Here is a 13,214-nt window from a genome sequence, read left to right as displayed (position 1 = left end):
ATCATCTGAACACCTTCCTACTAAAAAGCTATTTTAAAATACTAGAGCACATATTTCAAATGAGTTCTTTAAGGTACAGTTGAGCTCACAATAAAGTAAAGAAAATCCTTGAGGGTTGAAAGCACTGTTAAACCAGAAAGGTACGAGCATCAGGAGATGCTGTGCATCCTGGACCAGTTCCAGTAACCTAGAAATAGGTTTTCATTCACACACTGAAAAAAGATGGAAGACACTGGGTCTGTATGAGGAGTGGTGTAGCAAGTAAGAATACCACATAGTGCCAGGACCACCAAAGGGTACCCCCTCTAAGAAAAGGAAACTAGAAAACATCCACTCACCAGCATAGGGAGACAAGAGTAAAGCCAAGACTCAGCTTGGGCTCTGAGCAGATAAAAAATTTTCACCTAGAATTCATAACCTTCAGCCTTCCCTCACCAAAACGTGAGCAATTTTCATTACTCAAGTGATCCAGGAATTCCCAACCAGCAAAATTAGCATAAAAGGTGGCTCTGAGTCAGTAATACCTCTGTGGTGCCTAGTAGAGGCAAATACAGTAGAGATACACCCTCAAGTTACACTGTACAAAGTCCAATTAAATAAACCCTGCTAAAGATATGCTAACAATAAAGGAATTAAAAACACACAAGGAAACAATCAACTATGAGGAAAAGACAGCAAACAAACAGAAGTAACATATCAAAAACTTCAAGTAATAGAACTATTGGACAAAAACTATTAAAAAGGAAACTATCTTTAAAAAAAATAAAGAATTGAAAACTTATGAAATATCTTTATGAAAATAGAATGGGTAAATTTTGAAAATGTACCAAATAGAACTTCTAGAAAGGGAAAATCAGTCATTGAAATAAAAAACTTGATGGGTTGTTTAAATAAGCAAAGGAGGGCTTCCCTGGTGGCTCAGTGGTTAAGAATCCGCCTGCCAATGCAGGGGACATGGGTTCGAGTCCTGGTCCAGGAAGATCCCACATGCCGCGGAGCAACTGAGCCCGTGCGCCACAACTACTGAGCCTGCGCTCTACAGCCCGCGAGCCACAACTACTGAGCCCGCGTGCCACAACTACTGAGCCCGCGTGCCACAACTACTGAAGCCCGCACGCCTAGAGCCCGTGCTCCGCGACAAGAGAAGCCACCACAATGAGAAGCCCGTGCACCGCAACAAAGAGTAGCCCCCGCTCGCCACAACTAGAGAAAGCCCGTATGCAGCAACGAAGACCCAATGCAACCAAAAATAAATAAATTAATTAATTTAAAAAAAAAAAAAAAAAGAAGACTGTCTCTCAACTCTCCCTCTCAACTCTCCACTGCCCTTCCCTTCAGAGCCAAGCCTTTTCAAAGGTGCTTAAATCCTCCAGCTCCACCCGGGCTTCCACCCACTTCTCTACACCCCACACCACACCATTCTAAGGTCACACATGACAGAGGAACCAAATCAACGGGTACCTCAGCCCTTACTTTGACCCAGTGAAACTCACTCCTCCATAACTACCTGGCAATCTGAGGCACCCTTCCCTGTGGTTTGCCTCCTACCTCTATGCCTGCTCCTTCTCTGTACACAGGGCTCCTTCTCCTGTCCTGAAATGCGTAAGACCCACCCAACTGTCAACTACAGATACCTCTGGGGAGTCAAGTAATATAGGGGTATAAAGGGTATCAAATTTTTACTCTGTAAGACATAAATTGTTTGAATGTTCCACAAAAAATGAACTTACACAATTTTTTTTAAGTTAAGTGACCCCAAAGTTTCATTCTGGTCTATAAAACACCACTCAGAGTCCACTGTCAACATGGGCCCATGGGGCATTAGCTGCCATCTGCATGCTGCCCTCTCTCAAATCTGCTCTGGCCCCAGTGACTCTAATAAGCTCCAGGTTTGAACACTCAAAAGTCTAAAAGCCATCTCCATCCGGATCTTCCCCACACACTGCAAACTCAACACTTCACCACACCTCTGCTGTACTCCCTCCAGCTCAGGGCAGGGACCATCAGCATGAAAACACCAATCAAAAGCCTGAGACCCCCTGGACTCTTCTTAAACCCTCCACCTAGTCAGTCATGCTGACTCTAGGTCCAAATTCCCCTCAAATCTAGTCCCTCTTCTTGATCCCCAAGCCACTTCTTTAACTCAGACCCTAATTTCTCATTTATGTTGGGGCAAAAACCAAATTGGTCTCCCTGGGTGTAATCTCCCATCTCTTCCAATTTATCCCCCAAACTATAACCAGAAAAATATTATTAAAATACAAATTGAAACACATCATCCTTCCAACTAAGGCCCCTCCACAAATCCCTAGTCACCATTTCTAATTCCCCAACTGGTTATCATACCACTGAAGATAAAATTGCAACAGAATTCAAAGCTGTTTGGGATCTTCTTCCACCAGTAGTTCTCATATCCCAGTCAGGCTAAACAACCTTAAGTTCCTGAGAAAGTTCCATTTTCACTCTGTTTGCCAAAGGTCACCTTTGCTAAGGAGCTTTCCTGGAATGGCTCCTTCCTCCTGAAGGCTGGGCATGGATGCCCTATGTTTTCCATGACACCTACTTAATCATGGTACTTACTACACTACTGTAAGAGTCAACTTGTCAGTTTACTACAAGCTTCTGAAGACAAAATGTCTCACTTCTGTACCTGTACTGCCTGACACTTGGGGGAGGGGGCAGTGGGGAGGGCTGACTGAATAAATATTCATAAATCTCAGTCTTGAAAGGGACCTCAGAATTAATTCTGCTTCTTCCTCCATGCCTTTATCGAATGTCTGTTACCCTGGGTAACCCCTTGCTAAATGAATGTCCAGCCTCTTGAACACCTCTTGTGATTGGGAAATCACTACCAAACACTGATGCCCAACAAGGCCTCCTGCTGCACATGAAGGCAGAGTTCACTACAAAGAGCTCATGGCTCGCAGTCTGCTGACACCTTATCCAACAGGAAGTTCAAGGCCCTGCTGTGGCCATGGCTGGAGGCTGGCTTCCAGACTGTCACAGGTCTCAGAAACACCCGGCAAAAGGAACACTGGCAGGATGGCTGCTAGAAATGAGTCTGGGAAGAAGGGCCCTGTGCCCAGCAAAGAGGAGGCACGTGGGCCTAAGGTTGATGCCCAGGAGACAACTGGCACCCAGGGTGGGCACCTTCAACCAAACAGAGAAGCTAAGTCTGCTCAGACTTAAATCCTAGCCAGACACAATGTTATCAATGCTAAACATTTAACCTTTTGGAAAAGAGCTCTTTAAAAACAATAAAGTTGGAAGATTTTCATAGAGTTAACACAGCTGGGATTTCCCCAAACTCTGTCTGCCCTAGCTGTGCTTTCAACGTTTAGGCTCCAGAACTGCCACACTGCAAAAAGAGAAGTCTAACGGCACCATTTTGCCCTAATTCCAAGAAAGTCTAAGAGAACAGAGAAAATATGATTAGAATCAATGATTTTATTGAGGGAGATAAGTTACTCAAATGTCAACAGGCCGTAGGCAAAGGGAACAAACACGTTAGAAGTCTCAGGTGCGCTGGAAGAGGAGAGAGCGTTCTAACAGCTCTGCCCAACCAACATTCCGGATCCAGGGCTTCCATACTTCTCCAAGGCTCGATTTCTCATGGGTCACTTTCCATTCAAAGGATTCTGGAGACCAAATGCAACGGGATTCCTTCAGCTACCACCCAAGAGTCTTTGGGTCTTCTCTCAGCCAAGGCATCCAGTGAAAATATGATCTATTTTTCAGATTCCTCTGGAGGATTAAAAAGTCTCTTTCGCATTGCGTTGCCACGCTCCCTGCTCTTGTTCCTCTTTTCCATGTACTGGAAAATAAAAGGAAGCGGGGGGAGAAAAGAGACAATAGATTATGTCACCATTTACATACGTTAGATATTTAGATATATTTGCAAAATAAAAATAACGTTTTTACTGACAAAACTTCTACACGGCTCTTATTTCACTGAATCTGAGATTGGAAACAGTGACCTTAGAGGCCATCTAGTAAAATTTCATTCAATACAGTACAGCAGCTAACTCCTAATAGGTGCAGAAATATTTGCTGAGTTAATTTCCTCCCAAAACGTGAATTCAATAAATATTTAGGACGGATGAGTCCTGTCCCTGTTCTCCAGAAGCTCACAATCTAGCGTGTCATCTAACCTCTACTTGAACACTTCTAATCAGGAGGCTCCCCACCCCGAGAGGCAGCCCGTTCAACTGTTGGACACTTCTTGTTCCAGAGCTTCTCGTGTTGAACCAATAAGTGTTTCCCTGTAAATTCTCCTACTTCCCTCTATTTCTCCTTGCCTGCTACAATCTTCCAAATATCTGATTACAGGTAACCCACTATCTCTTTTACAGGCTGAACGCTGCTGGTTTCTACAACTGTTCCACAGAACATAGCTTCTGCCTTCTAAAGGCTTATCTGTAAAGTGCCTTTTATACAACACTTTAATACGAATAACCCCTTATAAAAAAATACCACACCAGAATTAAATACTCTAGTGCTCTAAACAAAGTCCGGCAGATATGGACTACAGTGGGCCTACTAGTTCTTATGACCTAGACACATCATATTTCTATAAATATTGCCAAAAGAGAAACTGGCTCTTAGTAACCATATTATCCTAATGGTTCATATGGAAACTTATAGTCAGCTGAACTTCCTAGGATTTTTTCATCATGAATAGTCATCAAACTCAATTCTTCCCAAATCCTATGTTTCTGTAATCGGTTGGATCTAAATGTAGTTTTCACCTTGGAGGATTTTAGCCTAGTATTCTGATCTGGCCAGCAGGTTATAACTAACAGGAAACCCAGAGCCTGGCACTGAGAAAAAATACTTGTTTAAAGCAGAGAAACTTGAATATAAGTGGTTTCATACGTGTATATTTACATGTTTATAATATATACACAAATAAAGACATAATTTAAAGGTGCAAGAGGGGTTCTCAGGCAGAGTGAAAAAAAACGAAAAGCAAATTCAAGTTGAAAAAACTGAGTATATGTGAATAATTGGACATCAAAATCTTTCAGCTGTCAGAGATATGGAAAGAAGCCACAGAAACAAAAGACAAGTGACAGAGCACTAACCAGGGACTCTGGCTGCCTCCCCTGAGTCCTGAGATTAACACCTTTGAGTTACTTCATCTTCTGGGCCAGTAAGCTCAAATGTAAGGAGTTGGGCTAGATAATCTTTAAGAAGTTTTCTAGGTCTAAAGTTTTGACTGAAGAGTTCTAACATATCTTCTGGAATAGTAGCAGTTTTCAAACTTTTTTTTTCCTCATCAAAGGGCCATTTCAAATAACAGATGAAACACCAGGTTCCTTTAACCAAAACATTCCTTTTATCCGTCATACATTAATTTTCTTCATAAGACTGTCGGGGGGAGAGGGGAAGGGCGTTTCATTACTTTAAAAGGTTAAAAAAAAAAAACGTTGTAGAACATGGAGGGATACCTGCTCTGAGAAAAATATTTGATATCCCTCTTTAATCATATGAAGCCTCCAACAATCAGGTTCAAAGGAGGGTCTTATGGGTAAGTCTTCAGAAGACAATAATCTGTAGCAGGCCAATAAAGTAAGTCATAAAGCAAATTAAAACAGAGTCTATATTAAAATATATGTTACGGTATCTCCAAAGGGAGTCAACATGGCCCCTGAATAAAAGAAGAAAAAAGAAGGATAACTATGGTGTTATTCACAAAATGCCACCAAACAACACAGATAGCATGGAAGGTCAATTAGCCAAAAATCAAACCAAACCAAACAAGTAAGAGAGACAAAAGAGGATGCTGCAAAAGTAGTATTAGCGATTATTTCAATAAAAAGAACAAAAGCAGCAACACAGCAGCAAAGAGAGGATCAGAAAGAACTGGCTGGACCTTTTTTCTAGTTAAAAGCTTCAAAGAATGAAGTACTTAAATGACACATGAAGGAAATGGTAGGAGGAGAGCACTAGAAGCAGTAAATGGGAAACTGGGAAGCATTAAAAGCAGAGAGGAAATAAATGAGCACAGGTTCGGAGAACTGAAGGATGAAAGAACAGACAGAAAAACATCTATAAATCAGGTAATGAAGCAATATAAAAACTACATAGAGGACTTAGAAAGTAGTCAAGGAGAAAACCTGAAATTTATACGAAAACAAACTCAGACAAAATAAGAAAAATATCTACACATTCTTCTACCACATAGGAAAAAAAAAATTTCGTATGAGGATCTAATCACCAAACCAATGGCAAAATCACTGAACTGTAAGGACAAAAAAAAATCTAAACTTAAAAAGCTACCTTATACAACTGAAAGCATGTAAGAAACAAACAGCTATACCAAATAAAACAGTATGGGTTTTATTTTTCCATAATCTTATTGAAACAGGAACACAGCCCTAGGTTTAGTTTCCATATAAACTACCATTTACATATGATGAAAAAACTCTTTTCAAAAATCAGTTTAAAACACTTATACCCATTTGTTCACACAAAGAAAATTATTAGAACTCCAGGAAGTTTTTCAAACAGGAAAGATGCTGTAAAGGGATTCCAGGAAGGCGGAGGTGGTGGGGGGGAGAGCCCCAAAGTGGAAAACACAAAAAATGATTCATAGATGCTGAATGGCTTCAAATATCATATCTAATACCTTTCAATATGAGGCTTATAGAGGAAAAACAGTTCAAAAGTACAGAAAACGCAAATTGGAGGGCAGATTTTTAGTAGTTATATATTTTTAAAGGTTCTGGACCTAAAATATCTGATGAACAAAACAGAAATGGAATTAAATTTCTTTTCAAAGATTTAAAATGCACTCTGTTCAGTTTGCAGTACCTGCAAAAAGACAATAAACTTTGGCTATTTGCCCAAGTCCAAGTCATAGCCTAAAACTGTATTCAGGAAACAAGTCTTTCCAAACAAGTCAAACTAGATCCCTATGGGTTGTACATACTATAATTATAAAGAAATGCAAAATTTTAAAGCTGGAAAGAGCCTAAGTCTAGCCTCCTCATGTTATACAAGGAAATTGAGGCCCAAGGAGTTTTAGTTACCTGCTATAGCTAAACACTGACTGACAAGTCTTTCTGCTGAACAGATTCAATGTCCTAAACCTTAAAAATTCATCCAAAGGAGTTACAGTGACTATTATAAGATAGTTGTTTTCATTTATGTACATGCAAAAAAAAATCAGCAATGTCCCAAAATTGTCCCCAGAAGACACTTTCATTTCTCCTCTTGGTTTTAGGGGAAGACATACATATAAAGTCAATCGGTGTTATACAAAAATTTGCAAAAAACTTAATAATGGCAGTAATATATAATATTGTTCCAAGATGTTCTTTTCTATAGTTCAACCATTTCCATCCTTTAACATTTTCCTTACCTCATTCTTCAAGCATTTTCTCATCTCCCGATCAAGATCATTGCAATGACCAAAAAATTTCAGAATGCTGTGCTAAAAGGAAGAAAAGGCGTACAATATTTCATCCCATATGCTAAGGTCTCTGGCACACAGAACTGAAACACTTATTCCTACAGAAATGGGTTTAATGGGTCACTTTGTCAATAAGCAAACAGTTAATAGTTAAGCAAATAGTTAAGTCACAAGTATAAAATATACAAATAAACAGGCTTATCCTGGCATTCCTACAAAAGAGGAATAAATGCTCTATAGGTAGAAATGAAAAATAAAAAGACTTTTTTTTGATAAAAGAGAAGACTATTAACCTGCCAAAACCTCACAGTGACCGAGTGAAAAGCATTTTATTACCTAATACCCTTTCTTTAAGGGCATGTTATCCATCCTCTATTATAGAGTGATGTCAAAGGGCAGTGTAGCCATATTGACACGACCAGTAACCTCCTTCACGAGCAAACACTCCTGTCCCATAGAAGAGTTACTTATGGAAAGCTTGGTGCCAAAGCCATTTTCTCATTTGCCTCCATTCAAAATGTCATCAAAATAAATTAGAAACACATAACACTATTATTAGATGGCCTGTAGGGGCCCCATAAACAAGCCACTAATTCACAATATCAGAAAATCAATGTCTGAATTCAAAGTCTGTTTTGTTTGAAAAGCAAAAATAAAAATCTTCTAGTGGTTTCAAGTCCTGTGACTATTATCATGGCAAAAAGTATATATGCTCCAAAGCAGATAAAGACTGATATCAAGAACCTGAATTTTAGTAGGGCCATAATTAGTGTGTTTGCATGTCACGATTTTTATGCATAGGTCGGACAGCATGGTGATCTCCTATAATGACATGCCATAAATGCTTAACTTGTAACAATAAGCACATCTTTTCCTTTTCTTTCTAATTAAGGCTTTCATGGAAACCAGACAACACATAATTAGTAATAGTCATGCTATTTCTTTTTTCCCTGTTTCTTCACCACTTTAAATGTACTTTTCTGGTCCACATTGAATAAATGGTCAGAGTTTTTCTGGCAAGCATTTAAGATCTCCTACTGATTACCTAATTACCTTTTCAGGATAAATATTTCCTGTGTATAAACTACCTCCTTGACAACAAACAGGGACAATGCTTTTTCACACACCTTCTGGCCAAACAGAAATACCAGAAAGGGTTAAACTTTTAGAATGTAAGGCAGTATTTCATAGTTTAGTTTTTATTTATTCCAATCATCCCATACACATACATCTTATTTTAAAAATTCAAGACAAAAACTAATTTATATTTTCACTTCCACCTCAACATTAGCCCAAAAGAGAATTATACTCTTGTGACATTATGTGAAAAACAAACCCAAAATGCCCCAGTGGAGTTGGTAAAAGAAATGCCCATGGACTGCACTTCTCTTGTATACACGTGCATAAGCCTCCAATGCCTGGTGTCTGTTTCTAGAGAACAAACTGGTAGAGCAACTGATTGAATAAGTGAATCAATCAGTCAGTGTCTGGAAGACAGTGTCCCAGGCACTAGGGACACAACAGTGAGCAAGGTGGACCTGGGCCCTACTCTCATAGCTCAGAGAAAAATCATGAAGTGATCGCTATAAAGCAGTGGTTCTCAAAGTGTAGTCCCCAGGGCTACCCAAGACCTTTCCAGGGGAAGGTAAAATCTATCTTCCTAATAATTGAAGATCTTATTTGCTTTGCTCACTTTCATTCTCTCACAAGGGTACAGTGGATTTTTCCAGAGGCTACATGAAGTGTAATATCACCACAGATTGAGTGCAGAGACAGATATGAGAACCAGCTGTATTCTATTAAACCAAACATTAAAGAGAACTGCAAAAATGCAAAAGCAATGTCACTCTTTCCACCGTTTTGGGGGTTTTTTTTTTGTTTTTTTATTTATTTTTGGCTGTGTTGGGTCTTCGTTTCTGTGCAAGGGCTTTCTCTAGCTGCGGCAAGCAGGGGCCACTCTTCATCGCGGTGTGCGGGCCTCTCACTATCGCGGCCTCTCTTGTTGCAGAGCACAGGCTCCAGACGCGCAGGCTCAGTAGTTGTGGCTCACGGGCCTAGTTGCTCTGCGGCATGTGGGATCTTCCCAGACCAGGGCTCGAACCCGTGTCCCCTGCATTAGCAGGCAGATTCTCAACCACTGCGCCACCAGGGAAGCCCTCCACCGTTTTTTTGTTTTGGAAAATAAGGTCTTTTTTATGAAAAATAACTATTAACATGTAATGGGTTTATTATTACAGTTTTTAAATAAATTAGTATTTTTCAATTTCTCAGTTTTAATTTCTAATTCACTAAATATTGGTAGATATAGTCCACATAAACAAAAGATCTTTGGGGTCGTCAATAACTTTTAAGAGTGTGAAGGAGTCCTGAGACCAAAAAGTGTAAGAGTAACTGCCATAACGTAGGAAATCTATTATGTACAGTATTACTGGAGTACAGAGAATCCCGGCCAGGAAAGAAAAGGAAGAGGAAATGACAAATTAACCAGAATAAAGCCTGGAGGATGATAAAACCTGATCAAGCAAATGAGAAGTTGAGACAGTGAGGAAGGTTCTAAGTTAAGCACAGGAAAAAAGCAAGTAAAAAGGCTTAGAAGACAAAAACATGCTCCAGTACAACTGCAGACAAGAACACGCAGGAAGGATGAGGGGTGCGGGGGGGGGGGGGGGGGTGGGCATGTAGTCAAGCCCAAGAGTAAGTAGGGGCCAGTACATTAAGGCCTTGAAACACAAAGAAATTTTAGAGTTTATTCTACAGGCAAAGGGAGCCATTAAGGGGAACAGTGATTAAACTTACGTCTGAGAGAGCACTCCAGATGCAGCATGGAAAGTGAATTGGGACAGAAAAGAGGACAAAACAGTCATGGGACCAGGTGGCCCCAGTAAGATAATGTTGGAATCAACTGGTGTTAAGAACAGACATATAAATCAGTGGAACAGACTAGAGAGCCCAGAAGTAGACCCATTCACATATGGTCAGCTGATTTTTGACAAAGGCACCAAGGTAATTTAGTGGGGAAAGGACAGTCTCTTCAACAAATGGTGCTGGAATAACTGGGTATCCGCAGGGAGAGAAATAAACCTTGACTCAAACCTCACACCATACACAAAAATTAACTTGAGTCACGGACCTAAATTTTAAAAGCTAAAACTATAAAACTTCTAGAAGAAAAAATAGGAGAAAATCTTTGTGACCAGGAAATATACAAAGATCCTTAGAACACAAAAAACATAAACAATAAAAGAAAAAACTGGTAAATTAGACTTCATCAAACTTACAAACGGCTCTTTGTAACACATTTTTAAGAAAATAAAAAAGGATGCCACAGACTGGGAGAAAATATTCATAATACACTTATGAGACATAGGACTTGTATGCCAAATGATAAAAAGAATTCTTACAACTCAATAACAAGACAAAACAACCCAATTTTAAAATATGGGCGAAAGACGTTATATGAATGGCCAATAAGTACATGAAAAGATGCTTAAAGTCATCAGCCCCCAGGGAAACACAATTTAAAACCAATGGCTAAAGTTAAAAAGACTTACAATATCAATTCTTATTAGTTATCTATTTTATACATATTAGTGAATATATGTCAATCCCACAGTATCAATTCTTAATCTAGATGTATGGCAGAAATAGTTTGCCGAAAAGTATATTGTCATCAACAACATTCTTTGAACCAGTATAAATACCTGACCTCACAGGTCATCGGCATTCCTTACTACCTTACTTTTAGTCTTAAAATTTTATTCGTTTAAATAATACTATTATTGGAATCTGATATATCTACAGTTTATGAATAACATGAAGGAAATAATGCATCATGCAAAGTTAAAGAAAAACACAAATGCTCCTTATAACTGTCTCATACATCAAATACATGAAAAAAACTAAATATTTGACATTGGGAAAAATATCAGATTAATTTAACGCATTCCAAAAATGGGCTTATTTTCTATTGTGGTTTTAACCATGGAATTTTATTTCCATTCCACTAACAACTAAGTAAACCTGTCAAATTAGGCCAGTCATAATTTAAATCTAGTTAACATGTAATTATAAAAAATGTTTCAACTTCCTTTAAACACAGAACTGTAGAAGTCAAGGAACAAGGAACAGGGATTCTAATTACTATATATCATTTCAGAAGCTCCCTAATAAACTACCATGCTTGATTTCTACTTATCATAAAGGGAAGTGGTTTCTAAAAAAATCACAAGCATCAACTGCTAATCTTTACTAAGCTAAGACCCATAACTAAGACATTATCATTTCCTTCCATTAATGGAGATAACGTTTTAATTCGGTGTGCTGTACCTAGGTTTCATTTTTGCTTTATGGTCATTTTTCTGAACTCTTACATTTTTGTGACATTCCTTAAGCAAGTTAATCAAGACGTTGCATTCTTCAGTATGCAAGTGTGGAGATAAGTCAGGATGCATCTTTAGGAGAAGGAGATGGAGCACAGCAGAGCAACCTGTGGATACAAGAGTGTCTTGAATATGTGTGACTGTACTTGTTAATGCGACCTAAAACTATTTTCAGTAAGAACCTGCAGTGACCTTTATCAGAAAAGAATGCTGACAAATTATTAAGCTTGAGCCTCAGCTTCCTTATCCAATGACTTAACAGATTTGGCAGGTTATCAGGAGTGTTTAGAGAACATGCAGGTTCGGAAAAAAGCGGACTCCTCAAAAGACCCAATCCTGGAAATAGGTGCTCAAGCAGAAACAGCTTGCCTATATTAATAAGCCTGACTTCAATTACTTTTCCCACATTCCTGAAATTGATTACAACTCATTTTGTTCAGATGAAATTCTACCAATGAAGAGAACTGGCCTATTAATCCTTTTTAAATGTATAAGGGTTAAAAGGCCATTAGTCAGTCTCACATCAGTGTGAATTAATGTAGACTGCTTTCTTCCTAACTAACATCTGGCTGAGAAAATCTAACTAAACCATGAAGAGAAACAAGAAGCAGATGTGGAAATTTTTTTCTCAAATTTAGCATATATACTCATAAAATGCAATTATTACAATGAAATCAAGAAGCTAAAATCCCTGAAATTAAGTTTAATTGTTTCATTTCACAAAGAAAATTAGCAGCCAAGGTCTAAGATAAAACATCATTTTCAGGTGTTTGCTATATTTATGCAGCACTATTCACCTATTCTTTTCTTAAACCTATTCTTTTTAACTCAGAAAAGATTACTACACATCCACCAGAATAGCTATAATCACAAAATCAGACAATACCAAGCACCGGTTAGGATGTGGAGGAAAGGGACCTTACTCATTGCAACTGGGAATGCTAAATAGTACAGACACTTTGGAAAACAATTTGGCAGTTTCTTAAGAAATTAAACACAAACTTAACATATGACCTGGAAACTGCACTCCTAAGACCACACCCAAGAGAAATGAAAACATATATCCCCACAAAGACTTATATGTGAATGTTCATAGCATTATTCATAATAGTCAATACTGGAATCAATCCAAATGTCTAATAATCAAGTAATGGATAAACAAATCACTATATCTATACAATGGGGTACTACTACCTAGCAATTAAAAAGAATGAACTTATACATGTGCCAACATGGAGGAACCTCAAAAGCACTAAATTAAATGAAATAAGCCATATTCAAAAGACTGTAATGTATGATTCCATTTATATGCAATGTCTAAAAAAGGCAAATTTGTAGAGACAAAAAGCTGATCAATGCCTAGGCCCAAAGGTGAGAGTGGGGATTAATCTGCAAATGGCACAAAGAAAACTTTGGGG

The 13,214-nt window shown here is 38.6% G+C and overlaps 1 protein-coding gene across 4 annotated transcripts in view; it reads right to left on the bottom strand.

Moving 5' to 3' along the window:
- Positions 1-3,427: 3,427 nt before the first annotated feature.
- The window catches only part of CMC2 (C-X9-C motif containing 2), a gene marked incomplete at its 5' end in the record, with an annotated part of 39,518 nt that continues 29,731 nt past the window's right edge, over positions 3,428-13,214 (bottom strand). For 2 of the 4 annotated variants that reach the window (XM_082366428.1, XM_082366430.1), the window contains 3 exons: positions 3,428-3,814; positions 7,367-7,438; positions 11,788-11,903. In XM_082366428.1, the coding sequence (XP_082222554.1) occupies positions 3,728-3,814; positions 7,367-7,438; positions 11,788-11,903 (275 nt within the window). In that variant the 3' untranslated portion in view covers positions 3,428-3,727. Of the gene's footprint in view, positions 3,815-5,450; positions 5,554-7,366; positions 7,439-11,787; positions 11,904-13,214 lie in introns of all 4 variants that reach the window. The other 2 variants (XR_014237301.1, XM_082366429.1) reach the window with 2 other exon arrangements.

The sequence above is a fragment of the Balaenoptera borealis genome (assembly GCF_965194805.1).
Source record: "Balaenoptera borealis genome assembly, chromosome: 19".
NCBI lineage: Eukaryota > Metazoa > Chordata > Mammalia > Artiodactyla > Balaenopteridae > Balaenoptera > Balaenoptera borealis.
This window is presented reverse-complemented; position numbering and strand designations above follow the sequence as displayed.